The sequence below is a fragment of the Cervus elaphus genome, chromosome 18 (genome assembly GCF_910594005.1).
Source record: "Cervus elaphus chromosome 18, mCerEla1.1, whole genome shotgun sequence".
NCBI lineage: Eukaryota > Metazoa > Chordata > Mammalia > Artiodactyla > Cervidae > Cervus > Cervus elaphus.
Genome location: NC_057832.1, coordinates 78,547,330 through 78,564,049, shown reverse-complemented (window position 1 = coordinate 78,564,049; position 16,720 = coordinate 78,547,330). Strand labels below are relative to the sequence as shown.

The window sequence follows — 16,720 nt, the reverse complement described above, 5'->3', positions numbered from 1 at the left end:
TTACAATTGCCAAGATATGGAAGCAACATAGGTGTCCATCAATAGAAGAATATATAAGGAATATGTGGCGTATATATACATATATGTACACACACATACATACACAATGGAATAAAACTCAACCATAAAAAAAAAAAAGAAATTTTGCCATTTGCAACAACATGGGTGGAGTTGGAGGGTACTTTGCCAAGTTAAATAAATCAGAGAAAGACAAATACTGTATGTTATCACTTATAGATGGAATCTAAAAAATAAAACAAACAGTGAATATAATAAAAAAGAAACAGATTCACAGATACAAACTAATGGTTACCAGAGCAGAGAGAAAAGCAGGGAAGGGTAAGATGAGGGTAGAGAATTAAGAAGTACAAACTGCTATGTATAAAATAAATAAGCTACAACAATATATTATATAGCACAGGGAATATAGCCAATATTTTATAATAACTATAAATGGAATATAATTCATAAAAATTTTGAATCTTTTTTATGCTATACACCTGAAACTAAAAGAATATTGTAAATCAACTATATCTAAAGAAAAACAAAAATGTTAATAAAAAAAGAATCTATGCTAAAACAATTGTTTAAAGGAAAAACAACAACAAAAATATTCATTGCAGCCCTATATACAAAGCACTAAATTGGACTGGTTAAGCAAATTAGGATACATACACACTGCTTATTGAAAACAGTACTAAGAAATATTTAAACCATACTAAGAAATCTAAACATATAAGGCTAAATAAAAGGAGTATATTAAAATTACATGTAGTGTGTTCCCAATGTTATTTTTCAAAAATTAGATGCAGAGATAAAAAAGATATAATGGAAATTAACACTTGATGGAGGAATTTTTGTTGACTTGTTTTCTTGCCTTTCTATATTTTATAAATACTTCTCTATAATAATGAGGAGTATTTTTGATGTTTGACGTTTCAAGCTCACTATCTCCTTTCCTTTCTGTTACACATCTGGGCACTCGGGTAAGAAACTTCAGGTACTCTCTCCATTGGCACCAGCAGGAAACTGAAACCTTGCAAGCCCCGCCCACACAGAGCCCCCACCATACCTCCTATTCACTAGAACAACTAAGCCCATCTTTTTCCCCCTCTCTCTAGTTATTTTTGGACCAGCCTTGGGAATCTACCATGTTCTCCCCAGAAAAGCTTCATTATGTGAGTAATAAAATCTTTCACGCTCTCCTGATGGATATGGGGCATCATCAACCTCAATGTTACACCAAATTGGGAGCAGTAGAACCTCAGTCCACTTATACGGAGGAGCCACAACATCTACAAATGGGCATGTTGTACTTTTATACCAAAATCTGCAATATTGGAACTCCTCTGGTAGAAAGAACAATGGGTAGGAATCTGCCTGCCAAAACAGAAAACACGTGTTTTATTCCTGGTCTGAGAAGATTCCACACACCCCAGAGCAATTAAGCCTGTACACCACAACTACTAAAGCTTGTACACCCTAGAGCCCATGCTCTGCAACAAGAGAAGCCACTGCAGTGAGAAGCCCATGCACTGCAAAAAACACCCAGCGCAGCCAAAAATAAAATAGAATAAAATAAAAAAGAAAAAGAAAACAGAACAGATATGTCTTTAAAACAGTAAGCAAAGAATCAGGAGAACTGATTATAAGGTATGGCTTTATAATCACTCAAGACAACATGTGGCTTCCCCAGTGGCTCATTGGTAAAGAATCTGCCTGCAATGCAGGAGACGTGGGTTTGATCCCTGGGTGGGGAAGATCCCCTAGAGAAGGAAATGACAACCCACTCCAGTATTCTTGTCTGGAGAATCCCACGGACAGAGGAGTCTGGTGGGCTACAGTCCGTGGAGTTACAAAGAGTCAGACACGACTGAGTGACTAAACAACAACAACAATAAGACAACATGTGTCTAAAAGAAGAATCATCTCCTCATCTGGAACTAATTGTAAATATAACCAAAGAAACATACCTGGACTCAGAAACTGATCTTCTGTGAGTACATCTCCAAGAGTGACAGATAAAAACTGGTACTTGGGTCTCTGCCAGCACCAGTATCTCTTTTTTTTGGTCACCAGACTTAGAAGTTGTAATTTATCTGAGTCATTCAAGTTTGATACTGCAATCAGGTTACCTCCAGCATCAACTTCCTTAAGAAAATTCCGTGTTGCTTTGGCAAACATTTTGAGAACTACAAGTTACCTGAAAAAAAAAGAAAATATATATATATATATATATATATATATATATATATATATGTATATATATAGGAAGTTATTATTTCATGATGTTTCCTGAAATCACCTTATTTCTTGCTAGTATCAATCAGTATTCATGAAAGAATATCTTCTCCTTAGAGAAGCCTCTAGCTTGAGTTCAGTTGATGTCTAAAAAATAAAAAATTGAAATACTGAAAGAGGATATGAGTATAATGCAGGATAGGCTAGGTTACACCTCCAAATCACAGTGGCTTATCATCAGAAAGGTATATTTCGTGCTCACACTACACATCCAGTACAGGAGGCATTGCTCCTTGCAGTCATTCAGGGATTCAGGCTAAAGGGGCAGCCACCCTCTTGAACATCATCAGTCATCAGCCAACAGGAAATAAGGTTCTAGAAAAGTCTCACATCAGGAATTAAATGCTCTGGCCCAAAACTGACACATATCCCATTCACTCACAATTTGTAAGAACTAGGCACATGGCCTCAGCCAAACATAATGGTCACGAAATACCAAGTATTTGGAAGGCAGAGACCTGGGAGTATCTGTTGAACAGCATACTGACTACCCAAATTTGCATCTTACTTATGACTACTTCTTTGAAGGGTCAAATGTGCTTTTTCTCTACATTGTGTGATTTCCCTTGTCCATAAATATAAAGTGACTAGCTATTACTTTTAAACCCAGAAATGCAAAGCCCAGCTACTCTTCAGCTGGAGGGGAAAAAAAGACACATTGGAAGATATAAATGTACTATATTCATTGGAAGATGTAAACGCTTTTCAATAAACTGTTAGAACAACTGGCTAAACATCTGGAAAAAAAAAATTCAGATCCCTATCTCATGCCATGCATGCATGCTAAGTCACTTCGGTCACATCCGACTCTGTGACCTCCCAGACTGTAGCCCGCCAGGCTTCTCTGTCCATGGGATTCTCCATGCAAGAATACTGAAGTGGGTTGCCATTTCCTCCTCCAGGGGATCTTCCAAACTCAGGGATCGAACCCAAGTCTCTTACATCTCCTGTGTTAGCAGGTAGGTTCTTTACCAACCAGCACCACCTGGGAAGACCCATCTCATACCACACACAAGAGCAAATTCTCAGTGGACTAGTGGGGTTTTAAGGAAAAGTGAAACCATAAAAGTAAAAAGACAAATATTTGTACAATTGTAGGATGAGAAACACCTTTAGAAAGATAAATAGCAAACTGAGAAAATGCTTATAATACAAAAAACTAGAATACTTAACATATAAAAAAACTTTTGCAAAGTACATCAAGGGTTAAAAAACGGTAGTAGACACATGGACAAAGGTTATAAACAATTCACAATATCTGTACATATGCAAAATACATATACATGTGCACACATACATGACCATTATTAGCCCCAAAACACACAAATTGAAATAACTATCCACAAAGGTTAAAATGTCTAATGGACAAGAAAGGTTAAAATGTGTAGTGCACAAGAACTGTGTTTTATTTATACTTGTACCCTGGTATCTGGAAATCACATAGAAAACACAATTATACACGAGCCCAGGTTGGATGCATGAGACAAGTGCTCAGGGCTGGTACACTGGGAAGACCCAGAGGGATGGGGTGGGGAGGGAGGCAGGAGAGGGGATCGGTATGGGGAACCTATGTAAATCCATGGCTGATTCATGTCAACGTTCGGCAAAAACCACTACAATACTGTAAAGTAATTAGCCTCCAACTAATAAAAATAAATGAAAAAAAAACACAATTATAGAATTTAAGAGCTGAGATAATCTTGAATATTTAATTATTAATAGTTCAACCCACCTTCTTTACCACGGATCTTCTCGAGAACATTAAAAATTGTTTTACTATCACCAGTTCTTCTCTAAAGTACCTTATCTTATTTTATAGCCATCTAACCCTGCTCACTTATCAAAATATTTATTGAATCAGTCATTAATTATTCTTAAGTATGTACTATACCCAGGTACTGTGTTTAAGCACTCAGGATACAGACACAAAAGGCAGCCTCTCCCCTTAATGAGCTACTAGTTTGGTGACCAGATGGAGAAATAAACAGCTAAGCTGTATGCTAGATATTGGCACAGATTACTTCAAGGAATGAACCAAGAAAAACTCACCCAGATCAAGCTGCAGAGAAACACAGTGTTGCAGAAGTTGTCCTGAAGCAGACAGCATCACAGCTGCATTTTGTGGGCTAGGTAGAAATGAGTCTAGGTCAGCAACGGAGTAGTGAGAGGAGCCTCTAGCAGACAAGCAATTATAAAGGCTCAGCACTTGCAGGAAGTGGTGGACAGGTGGAGAAGATTTTCTGAGATTTGGGACCAGCAAGGTCGTAATGATCAAGAGACATGGGTTAGCGTAGCTATGCCCATCACCACTTCTTTGACAGACCTAGAGTTGCTCTGCCAGCTCTGGGATCGGTTCCTGCAGTGGACTGCCAGGTTCTAGAGTGGGGAGGGGCAAAAGATAAGGATGAGAAAGACTCAGTCTTGGTCCTGAAGGCCTGTGCCTCCCCTCCTGAGGGCCAGGGCAGCAGAAGCCATTAGAGGGGTTATATAGGGAGCAGTATGATCAGAGTGATCACTTAGATCTTCTGGAAATGAAATAGGAGATCAGCTGGAAGGGACCAAGGTTAGAGATAGATAACACAGGAGGATGCTGAACTACATCAGTGCCGTAAGGGCGGAAAAGATGCTGGTTTGGTGGTTTCCCCAGAACTCTGGCTGGATGTGAGGTTTCTGATGAAAGACAGGAGACTCCCCAACATGGCCTGCAGACAGCGCGGGCCTGGCTTGGCTGATGAGATGGAGATGCCAGTTATCAAGAGAGGGATCTGGGAAGAAGCAGATTGGTGGGGACAGTAAGGCAATACTACCACTGACAGCGTATCTAGGATAAGACACAACGTTTATTTTGTCAAACACAAGGAAAGAATATTTAACAAAATACAGTCTCCTCAATGACCTGACTTCCCTGGTGCCTTAGACAGTAAAGAATCTGCCTGCAATGCAGGAGACCTGCGTTTGATCTCTGGGTCGAACACTAGAAGTCTCCAATGGAGAATTCCACGGACAGAGGAGCCTGGCAGGCTACGCCTCTATGGGGTTGCCAAGAGTCGGACATGACTGAGCGACTAACGCTGACTTTCAGTCACCTGGGGAATTTCACCCTGCTTTGCCCCAAGAGAAGAGCAGCAGCAGAACCTGCCTCAGTTCTCCAGGGGTGTCAGGATCTTCATTTTTATGGTTTCCATTCTTTCCTGGGGCAACCGGGAAGGGAGTTCACTACCTTGACTTCAGATTAAATAGGTCTCTAAAGAACCTATATCAGGCTTGCTATTAAAAAAAAAAATAGTAACAAAACCCATCTGCTATAGGCAGCAAAGTCTTAATAATGACACCAGTCCTCCCCAAAGGGATTAGAGGATAAAGAAGGGGAACTCCTAAATTAATTTTTAATTTTTTTTCAATCTAGCATCAAACATAGCCTCTTGACAAGGTAGGTTGTTTGAAGAAGAGTTAACGGAAGTGACTACTGCTTCAGAGGTTTTTATTAGACTCAGATTTATTCTATCAAGGAACTGAGAATATTTTCCTTGTGAAGCTGAAGTTAGAGGGTTTGGGTTTTTTTTTTTTAATTACTATATTTGAATACACAATACATTTACATGGCTTGAGAATCTGAACTATGGGAAAAGATACACACTGAGAAATCCCATCCCTATCCAGGTCCCATCTACCTTTTCACCCCCTCCCCTCCAGGTATATCACCTTCATGTTTCTTTATACAAATATAAAAGGAATGTACACACTGTTCTGCATCTTGCTTTCTGTCATGTGGCAATATATGCTAGAGATCTCTCCATGGTGAGTACCCTCTGCATAATACAATTCCATAACACCCCTTCCCATGGATGTACCATTGCTTATTTAACCTGTCCCATATTGCTGATCACTTCGGTTACTTCTAAATTTTTATTACTATAAAATGTCATACTAAGTACTGAATGTATGTCCCCTTTCTACATGGGCAAGAAAAGGGTTCCCCAACCTCTAGGCCATGAACTGGTACCTCCTGTTAGATCAGTAGCAGCACTACATTAAAAATAAAGTGGACAATAAATGTATTGCACTTGAATCATCAGGAAACCATGCTCCCACCCCTGGGCCGTGGAAAAATTATCTTCCACAAAATTGGTCCCTGGTGCCAAAAAGGTTGGGGGCCACTGGGCAAGAGTATCTGAAGGGGGATTTCAAGGAGAAGAATTGCTAGACCAATGGGTAAATGCATCGATAATTTATAGGTTGTACCATTTTTTAGTTTCACTAACAAGGTATGAAACTATCAGTCTCAGCAACAAAAGTAGGTTATCAATCTTTTGTATTTTTGTTAGTCATAGGTGAGAAATAGTATCTCAGTATAGTTTTAAGTCATGTTATTTTAATATAAATATAATTTAAGAGGCTTCCCTGGTGGCTCAGATAGTAAAGAATCTGCCTGCAATTCAGGAAACCCAGGTTCGATCCCTGGGTCGGGAAGATTCTCTGGAGAAGGGAATGATAACCCACTCCAATATTCTTGCCTGGAGAATTCCACAGACAGAGGAATCTGGCCAGCTATAGTCCATGGGGTCGCAGAGTTGGACCCGACTAAGCAATTAACACACATTTTAATATAAATGAATTTAAGCATCTTTTGTTCGCAGACTTTTTATATATCTTTTTCTTAACTGTTTGTGTCCTTAGCCTATTTTATATTGCTTTTTCTTTATTCCTAGAAGCTTTCAATAAATAGAGAGATGAGCGAAGATATAAGCAAAAAATTTAACACGATACAGTTTATCATGTAGAATTGGGAGCCAATAAATTGCTGTCTGATTCTCAAACAACTAAATAACTGTCCTGCCTGGAAAGATTAAATAATACGCCCAGAGTCCACTAAAAGATCTAGAACTCAAGCTGCCTGACACAGACAAGCACAATAATGCCTCAACTAAAAGTCAGATGTCAGATTCAAATTTCCAGAATGCTCCAATCCAAAAGAAGACAAAAATGGCCTCCCTAGAGGTCAAGCTCAAAATGCTTATGGCCTAAAACTCCACCGCACTTTACAGCTGTACCAAAGAGCCTGCTTGGGTCTGAAGAATTCCATTAGCAAACATCTCATCAGCCTCTGTGGCTCCCCAGCTTGAATCAGATTAGAATTCAGAGAGTCAAAGTCAAGGCAGTGACAACATGAAAGCTCAGCTCAGACTCCTGGACAAGGGGCTTTAAAGGAAGAGACCAAAAAAGCAAGACAATGACACAAAGTCAGAAGAGCACATGGCCAACTGGGACCAAAGGATCTTAAAAATAGTTGCCAAGGTGGTGACGGCATTAGAAGATGCTACAATCGCTCATGACCATCCTCAAGACTGATTCAGTGTGATGGAATGATCACATCTTTGAGTTGCAAAAATCCTACCTCTTCCCAATTCAGGATTCTTCTCTGGAGCAGCTCCAGTTGATCATTGGGCTTCTGCTTGAATAGTTCTAAGGAAGAAGCCTCAACATCCACTAAATAAAGAGGGGGTAACTATATGCTGAGTGCCAGGTACTGGCTGCGTACCTGCTATGTGCCAGGTACTGGCTAACTCCTTTCTACATATTTCCTCATTGAATCTCCATGACAACGCTCGGGAGGTATTGTCTGCATTTTACAGAAGTGGAAACTAAAGTTCAAAGATGTTATTTGCTCAAGGACACGAGAAAAAAAGCAGCAACCCTGACATCCAGGAACTGGCTTGGTACCATCAGCTAGCCCTGGGATTGCCGGCACTGGCCCGGCATTCTCCTGGCCGGCACGAACAATGTCACAGGACATCAACATCAGGCCACGCCACTTGGTGGTCATGATAAATCAAGAACTAAACAAGACCTTTCATAGTCTTATCTGACCACAGTCAAAATGTGAACACTGTGCAAACCACAAAAATGACCAAACACTCCCACTACCCCCACCAACCCTGACTCATAACTGTGGTTTTCAGCCAACAGCAGTTTTAGCCTCACTCCTTTCAGACATGATTTATGAGGATACTCCAGAGAATTTCCCCCACTTTCTGGCGGCATCCATACCAGAGCAAAGTCCTATTTCCTTAAACTCTCCCCCACATCGCCTAGAAGCCCAAATCCTATAACTCCTTTCTGATACCCAGTTATGGAGAAACCCAGGGCTGCCCATGGAGCAAAGCCTCCCCCATTCAGCAAGTAACGACCCAACCCCTTCAACTCCACCTGCTGTTACCAGAGGTCTTTGACTAGAAGGCACTGAACCTCAAATAGAGAATTAGTGCTGAGCCCAGATTCCAACTGAGGTCCACCTGCCTCCCAAGCCTGAGTCCTGGACCACCTGCTCTGCTGACACCCTAATCAGGTTTTTTTTTTTTTTTTAGTTTGAACTACATATGATTCATTTTGTAGAGTGAGAAAATGTGCTCAAAAGGGTAAACTTCAGTTATGGTGGAAGCAAAAACCATGGCTATAAAACATGCTATTTCCTCACTATCTAGGAAAACAAGACACTGCTGTTAGTACTATTGTCTCCTAACAACTTCAACACATTTTGAATTGTTTTTAGTTTTCTAAACAACAAAGTGAAATTGAGTCTGTTAACTTTAAACAGAGGTGTCATTCCTGTATCTTCCAATGCTTATTGCCCAGTGTCTTCATTTGTCTAGTAAGGCAAATTAAAGACAAGGAACTCTTATCATTTCTTTCTAAAATAAAAATCTGAAATAAAAAAACAAATGGTGGTCACAGGGCAGGCATGAGCTTGTAAAAGGAGGGTGAGGCAGCAAAGGTTTGGGGGAAGTGCAATAAATAACAGGAGACTGATTAAGTAAAGAAGAACCCATTGGTTCCCCTTGCGGGTTCAAAAAGAACGAAAACAAAAGCACTTCTGGAAACCCTAAGGAGCTGCTGAGGGCTTGGGCGGTATTTCTCAGATATAATTGTCTGGCCTCATTTTTTCCCAGCTGTTTTCGTTTACGAGAAGAGCTCATTGGTGGTGGCTTTAGAAAACAATTAATTTACTCTACACTTATTCAGCTATTCTCTCTGACCGCGCAGCACTTTTCATTCCACTCCAACTAGATTGTCTATTTGCCTCTCAAAGGCATCCATCGATCCTAACACATCCTTCCTTCTCACCAGTCCTCTGAACGGAGTAGAATCTCAATGAGAGGGTTTTTCCGAACCCGCTACAACCCACGCAGTTCTAAAGCGCCCTCTGGTCTCTCTTGGTCAGGTGCAGACTGGAAGCGTCCGGGGTCCGCACGTGGAGGCCCCGTGAGCGCGGTGATGTCATCCCATCAAGGCCGAGAACTACCAAGGCGGGGCGGGGCGGGGCGTGGGTGGTGGCGGCGGGCCTCCTCCTCCTCCTCCAGCTCGGGGCCCAGGATCCCCGACGCTAGAGATGGGGACTCGGTCCAGGCCGGAGAGTGAATTCCACGCCGGCCCCCGCCTTCCTTCCCCGCACACACGCGCTCCCGCGCGCGGCCGTCTAGAGCCTAGCCAGGAGAAACCGGAACACAAAGAAGGAATGGGGAGGGGGCGCAAAGAAGGGGGGCAGTGGGTACCCGCTGCCCTAGCAACAGCCAGAGAAGGAAGTAGCAATGGAGTGGAGGAGAAGAGGACAGGGGATGGGATGGGAAAGGGGTGGGGTGGGAGGACGGGGGCGGGAAACGGGGGAGAGGGGGACGCCATGGGGCCGGCGATCCAGCTGTGGGCAGCCCACCCATTCGTCCCCCTTAGGACTAAGGGGCACACCGGGGGGTGATCCAGAGAGAAAGGGCCGCGCGGGCTCGGCTCCCCAAGGTCAAGGCCGGACCCCGAACAGAGCCGAGCCCAGACACCCGGACTTACCTCCCAGCTGCCTCGCGACCCGCGCCTGTTGAGTCGGAGGAGCCCTCGGGCCGGGGGATCGCGAGGGAAGAGGGCGGGCGGCGGGACCTTTGCTCGGTCCCCGCCCCTTGGAGCCGGGCGCGGCGGCGGGAGGAGTGAGCTCCAGAACTGGCACTGGAGAGCGCTGAGTCCTGGGGCTGCCCTCAGCAGGGCGTGGAGAGACGCGGGGCTTCCCCTTGGGCTCCCATACGCTCTGGGCATATCCTGAGTTACCCCACCTCCTTATCAGAAAACTGTCCCTAACTATTCCAATTAAAAGTACAGCCAGTCCACCACCCTACAGGAACACGCCCTAGTTCCTCGCATGCTTTATTTTTAGGATTTCATACTCACTTCAAGCATTGTCTTTCCCTAGAATGCCAGCTCCACAAGTGTGGGAGGGTGGGCGTGGGGGGAGATTTTGTCTGTTTTGTTCACTATACCCCGCACCTAGCACAGTACCTGATGGATGATAGTAATTGAGTTAATTAATGCATCCTCTTGTTCATTTCTCCAACTAGACTGCGAGGTCTCACTCATCTTTGCATTGCTTGGCACAGGCTAGGTGAACAATTAAGTAATGGTTGTTGGAAGAATGAATGAATAGAAATGGTCAAGAGAGAGGTACCCTTTTTGTCCTCTGCCTGGCCACACTGATTAGAGAGTTTGGAAGAAAAAGAATCACTGTCTTGACCCTGTCAAGAGACTTTGTATCCATGCTGTTGTTTCTCTGTCCTCATAAAATTGCACTGGCTTGTTATAGAGATTATTGTCTCCTGACCTTGGCCATTAACCTCAAGAACATCCTTGTAAGTTGCATGTTAGTGAAGTTCCCACCAAGAAGCCCAGTGCTCTGCCTAGACAGGAGCTTTTTGTGCAACAGTTACTCAATGTCTTCAAATTCTTCCCTTTCATTTTTGTCCTGTCCACTGCCTTTCAAGTAAATGCTTGAGGAAAATAGTATGAGATCAGCAGCTAGTATTTATATAGCACTTTCCAATTACTGTCACCAAGCATGGTTTTAAGTACCTCATATGCATTGACTGATTCATTTACTCCTCACAGCAACTGGTTGGAAGTCCAAGTTACAAATGAGTAAATTAAGGCAAAGAATGGGGAGCCGATCCAGCTGAAAAATGATCCTTTGGGGCCTGCCCACACCCCATCCTCTGCTGTAGCTTCTCTCAGCAGTAGGGAAATGATAGTATCTGATGCATATTTCCTGAGTTGTTTTACAGATGCTAAAAACCACCACCAAATGGAAGAAATTAACTAGTTAATGACCATGACCAGACCTACTGGCTGCTAAGGGTCAATAATGTTAACCGCTGTGATGACACCCTGTTACCTTACCATCAACCTATCAGAGAACTGTGCCTGAGCTGTTCACATACCCTGGGACACCCCTCCCTCACCTGGACTTTAAAAATGCTTTGCTGAAGTTTTTTGTTGAACTCGGGGAGTTTGGCTGCTTGGCGTGCCCTGAACTAAATACTGCACTTTCCTTCACACAACCCAATGTCATTAGATTGGTTTTACTGCACACGAGTGAAGGAACCCAAGTTTGGTTCAGTAACAACACTATCTGAACTTTCAAACCACTGGACAGTGCAGACTCTTCAGAAAATAAACACAAGAGTCAGTCCACCAAGCAGTGTTTGAACATGTAAGTATTGGGAGAGGAGGATGAATTGTGTTTAAGAAAGTACCCGCCCCCCCCACCCCCCCCGGAATTCCCCATGGCTAGTTTTTCTGGCCCAGATGGTCGGGATCAGCCCAAACTGAGAGTTTCAACTTTCCTGTTGTGTTTTGTTTAACAGTTGTGTTTATTAATATTTTTATTATCAAAGTATTTGAAGATTTCAGACAGACAAATGCAAGATGGGAATTTTAGCCCAACTTGGGAAAAAATGAATAGAAAACATCCAACCCCAGTCCTCTCACCCCATTGTAGATACATCCCATTAAGAAAATGAAGCTGTAACAGAATTTTGCAGGAGATAAATTGGGGTAGTCATAGAGATGGAAAGTATTTGCTTTTAATAAGATTCAGTCTATAAGCTGTGTTTCAAGTTAACAGAACCTCTGAAATATATCCATGGGGTGTTGTGTATTTCCTATTCTTTCCCCCAGATCCTTACTGAATAAGCAGCTTGTAAAGGTGGGCAAAAATCGATAAAATGTTTTACTGGGGTATATTTCATAAATGAACACACTAACAAACCACTTCTGCCTTAATTACTTCCAAGTTCTTTGAGAGGCACTTTGGAGAGACCTGCACTCTTTTAGATAAATAGCCTCCATGGAGGAGAAAGAACACACACAGGCTTTGAACCAGTTAGATTTGGTCAGATCCAGCCTACCGCTTACCAACTGAGTGATCTTAAGCAAATTTTTAATTTCACATTTACAAATTGCCTATAGTGTTATCATGAGATTAAAAAAAAATGTATGAAAAGCACTCAGCACATAGTAGGCCCTAAATAAAAGTTCATTTCCTTTCCTTTATTAGTTACTTTTCAGTTAATGTCAGTTTTAAATTGAGCATAACACGGAACTCTGCTCAGCGTTATGTGGATGGGAGGGGAGTTTGGGTGAGAAGGGATACCTATATATATATGTCTGAGTCCCTTCACTGTTCATCTGAAACTCACAATGTTCTTAATCGGCTATTTGTTGTTGTTCAGTAACTCAGTCATGTCCATGAAACTGCAGCATACCAGGTTTTGCTGTCCTTCACTGTCTCCTAGAATTTGCTCAAACTCATGTCTAATGAGTTGGTGATGCCATCAAATGATCTCATCCTCTGTTGCCCCCTGCTCCTCCTGCCTCAATATTTCCTAGCACCAGCATCTTTTCCAGTGAGTCCGCTCTTCACATCGTACCCAATACAAAATAAAAAGTAAATAAATAAGTAAATTGAACCTAAAAGTTTTCACCTACGTGTAATTTTGCCTTTACCCATATTGCCTTTTACCATATTGACTGCTTTCCAGAGGAACATAGGTTCTAACATAAATAAAATAATTTGGCATAAATTGATATGTATTTTTAAACCAATTTAACTTATCTCCCTGAATCCCCAAAATGTGGTGTTTTTTTTTTTGACTGAAGACTACATTGCCAATGCATATTACCAATTACCATTCTAAAATAAAAAGCTTAAGGAAGGTTAAATATGGCCCAGAATTAACAGCCCATTTCTTTCAATGCCCCAAACCATCTCTTATTCAATTGCAAGGTACAGATACAGACAAGAACTAAAATTTACTTGGTGGTCAGCAGACGATCAACCAAAATTGCCCAAATTTAAAGTCTCAATGCAGTGCAAAGAAATAAAGGAAAACAAGAGAATGGGAAAGACTAGAGATCTCCTCAAGAAAATTAGAGATACCAAGGGAACTTTTCATGCAAAGATGAGCTCAATAAAGGACAGAAATGGTATGGCCCTAACAGAAGCAGAAGATGTTAAGAAGAGGTGGCAAGAATACACAGAACAGAACAAAAAAGATCTTCACGACCCAGATAATCACGATGGTGTGGTCACTCACCTAGAGCCAGACATCCTGGAATGTGAAGTCACGCGGCCCTTAATAAGCATCACTACAAACACAGCTAGTGGAGGTGACAAAACTCCAGTTGAGCTATTTCAAATCCTAAAAGATGATGCTGTGAAAGTGCTGCACTCACTATGCCACCAAATTTGGAAAACTCAGCAGTGGCCACAGGATTGGAAAAGGTCAGTTTCCATTCCAATCCCTATGAAAGGCAATGCCAAAGAATGCTCAAACTACCACACAATTGCACTCATCTCACACGCTAGTAAAATAATGCTCAAAATTCTCCAAGCCAGGCTTCAACAATACATGAACCATGAAATTCCAGATGTTCAAGCTGGGTTTAGAAAAGTCAGAGGAACCAGAGATCAAATTGCCAACACCCGCTGGATCATTGAAAAAGCAAGAGAGTTCCAGAAACACATCTATTTCTGCTTTATTGACCATGCCAAAGCCTTTGACTGTGTGGATCACAACAAACTGTGGAAATTTCTGAAAGAGATGGGAATACCAGACCACCTGACCTGCCTCTTGAGAAATCTGTATGCAGGTGAGGAAACAACAGTTAGAACTGGACATGGAACAACAGACTGGTTCCAAATCAGGAAAGGAGTATGGCAAGGCTGTATATTGTCACCCTGCTTATTTAACTTATATGCAGAGTACATCTTGAGAAATGCTGGGCTGGATGAAGCACAAGCTGGAATCAAGTTGCCAGGAGAAATATCAATAACCTCGGAAATGCAGATGACACCACTCTTATGGCAGAAAGTGAAGAACTAAAGAGTTTCTTGATGAAAGTGAAAGAGGAGAGTGAAAAAGTTGGCTTAAAGCTCAACATTCAGAAAACTAAGATCATGGCATCTGGTCCCATCACTTCATGGCAAATAGATGGGGAAACAGTGACAGACTTTATTGTTTTGGGCTCCAAAATCACTGCAGATGGTGATTGCAGCCATGAAATTAAAAGACACTTACTCCTTGGAAGGAAAGTTATAACCAACCTAGACAGCATATTAAAAAGCAGAGACATTACTTTGCCAGCAAAGGTCTGTCTAGTCAAAGCTATGGTTTTTCCAGTAGTCATGTATGGATGTGAGATTTGCACCATAAAGAAAGCTGAGCACTGAAGAATTGATGCTTTTGAACTGTGATGTTAGAGAAGACCCTTGAGAGTCCCTTGGACTACAAGGGGATCCAACCAGTCAATCCCAAAGGAAATCAGTCCTGAATATTCACTGGAAGGACTGATGCTGAAGCTCCAATCCTTTGGCCACCTGATGTGAAGAACTGACTCATTTGCTAAAACCCTGATATTGGGAAAGATTGAGGCGGGAGAAGAAGGGGATGACAAAGGATGAGATGGTTGGATGTCATCACTGACACAATGGACATGAGTTTGAGTAAACTCCAGGAGTTGGTGATGGACAGGGAGGCCTGGCATGCTGCAGTCCATGGGGTTGCAAAGATTCGGACACGACTGAGCAACTGAACTGATGCAAGTATTATTGGACAAATATGGAAATGAAATAATTTGCTGTTCAGTTGTTATTTATTGCACTATAAGCTACCCTAAAACTTAATGGGCTGAAACAACAATTGTCTTATCACATCTCATAATTTTGCAGGTCAGGGCTCATTTCAATGGTTTTTTAGTAGCATGTTGCATTGGCTAGAATCATTCAGCAGAATTTAGCTAGAGAATTGCCTCATCTGGCAGTCCAGGATGGATGACTTCACCCACATGTCTGTTGCCTTGGCAGGGAGGTCTGGAAGGCAGTCTCAACCACACCCCTTACATGTGGCCTCTTCAACATGGTGATCTTGGGGAAGTCAGACTTCTTATGTGAAGGCTTGGGGCTCCAAACACCAAGTATTCCAAGAAACAAAGCAGGAGCTGTAAGTCCTATGACTTGGCCCCTGAAAACCTAGAATGTAACTTTCACAGCATTCTAGTATTGAAACAAGCCTAGATTCAAAGACAGGGGAATTATACTCTACCTCTTAGTGGGAGAAAGAGCAAAGAGTTTCCAGACACCATTATTTTATTACACTTGTTTTTATGAAAGAGAATGCCATTAAATACAGTTTTTTAAAAATCCTATGTTTTCTGTTTATTATTCACGTGGAAACACATATCATCATCAGCATAAAGGAGATTTGCAATGAAGACTGGTAGTCATCCACGAGAGGTCAGGTTTCTAGAAACATACAGGAATACCACAATTTATAGTCAGACACATTCTTCTCATTCCATTATCATTATTCTTAAAGATTATTCAGCATCCAAGTTTGCTATACCCAGCATAGAGAAAGGCAAAGTCCATGCATCCAACATCTTATTAATTTAACAAATATTTTTTTAAGGATCAGGGCTTCCCTGATAGCTCAGTTGGTAAAGAATCTGCCTGCAATGCAGGAGACCCTGGTTTGATTCCTGGGTTGGGAAGATCCACTGGAGAAGGGATAGGCTACCCATTCCATTTTTCCTGGGCTTCCTTTGTGGCTCAGCTGGTAAAGAATCCACCTGAAATGTGGGAGACCTGGGTTCGATCCCTGGATTGGGAAGATCCCCTGCAGAAGGGAAAGGCTACCCACTCCAGTATTCTGGCCTGGAGAATTCCATGGACTGTATAGTTCACAGGGTTGCAAAGAGTTGGACACTACTGAGTGACTTTCACTTCACTATTAAGGATCTACTCCCAATGGCTCAGCAGTAAAGAATCCACCTGCCAATGCAGGAGACATGGGTTAGATCCCTGGGTCGGTAAGATCCCTGAAGGAAATGGCGACCCACTCCAGTATTCTTGCCTAGAGAGTCCCATGGTCAGAGGAGCCTGGCAGGCTACAGTCCCTGGGGTCGATAAGAGTTGGACAGGACTGAAGAGCACATATACACGCATGTACCAAGCACTATATGAGATACTGAAGATATGCTGGAGAGCGAGGGAAATATGGTCCACGACTTCACAGAGCTTGAGAGTCTATCTGGGAAGGCAGACAGACAA

At 42.2% G+C, this 16,720-nt stretch overlaps 1 protein-coding gene across 5 annotated transcripts in view; it reads right to left on the bottom strand.

Annotated features, from left to right (window-relative positions):
* GSDME (gasdermin E) overlaps positions 1–16,720 on the bottom strand; it is a 106,473-nt gene that overhangs the window by 56,638 nt on the left and 33,115 nt on the right. The window contains exons 1-4 of one of the 5 annotated variants that reach the window (XM_043872418.1): positions 10,138–10,332; positions 4,351–4,427; positions 2,306–2,388; positions 1,974–2,203 (exon numbers count right to left, since the gene is read on the bottom strand). In XM_043872418.1, the coding sequence (XP_043728353.1) occupies positions 1,974–2,184 (211 nt within the window). In that variant the 5' untranslated portion in view covers positions 2,185–2,203; positions 2,306–2,388; positions 4,351–4,427; positions 10,138–10,332. Of the gene's footprint in view, positions 1–1,973; positions 2,204–2,305; positions 2,389–4,350; positions 4,428–10,137; positions 10,333–16,720 lie in introns of those variants that run through there. The other 4 variants (XM_043872415.1, XM_043872417.1, XM_043872414.1 and 1 more) reach the window with 4 other exon arrangements.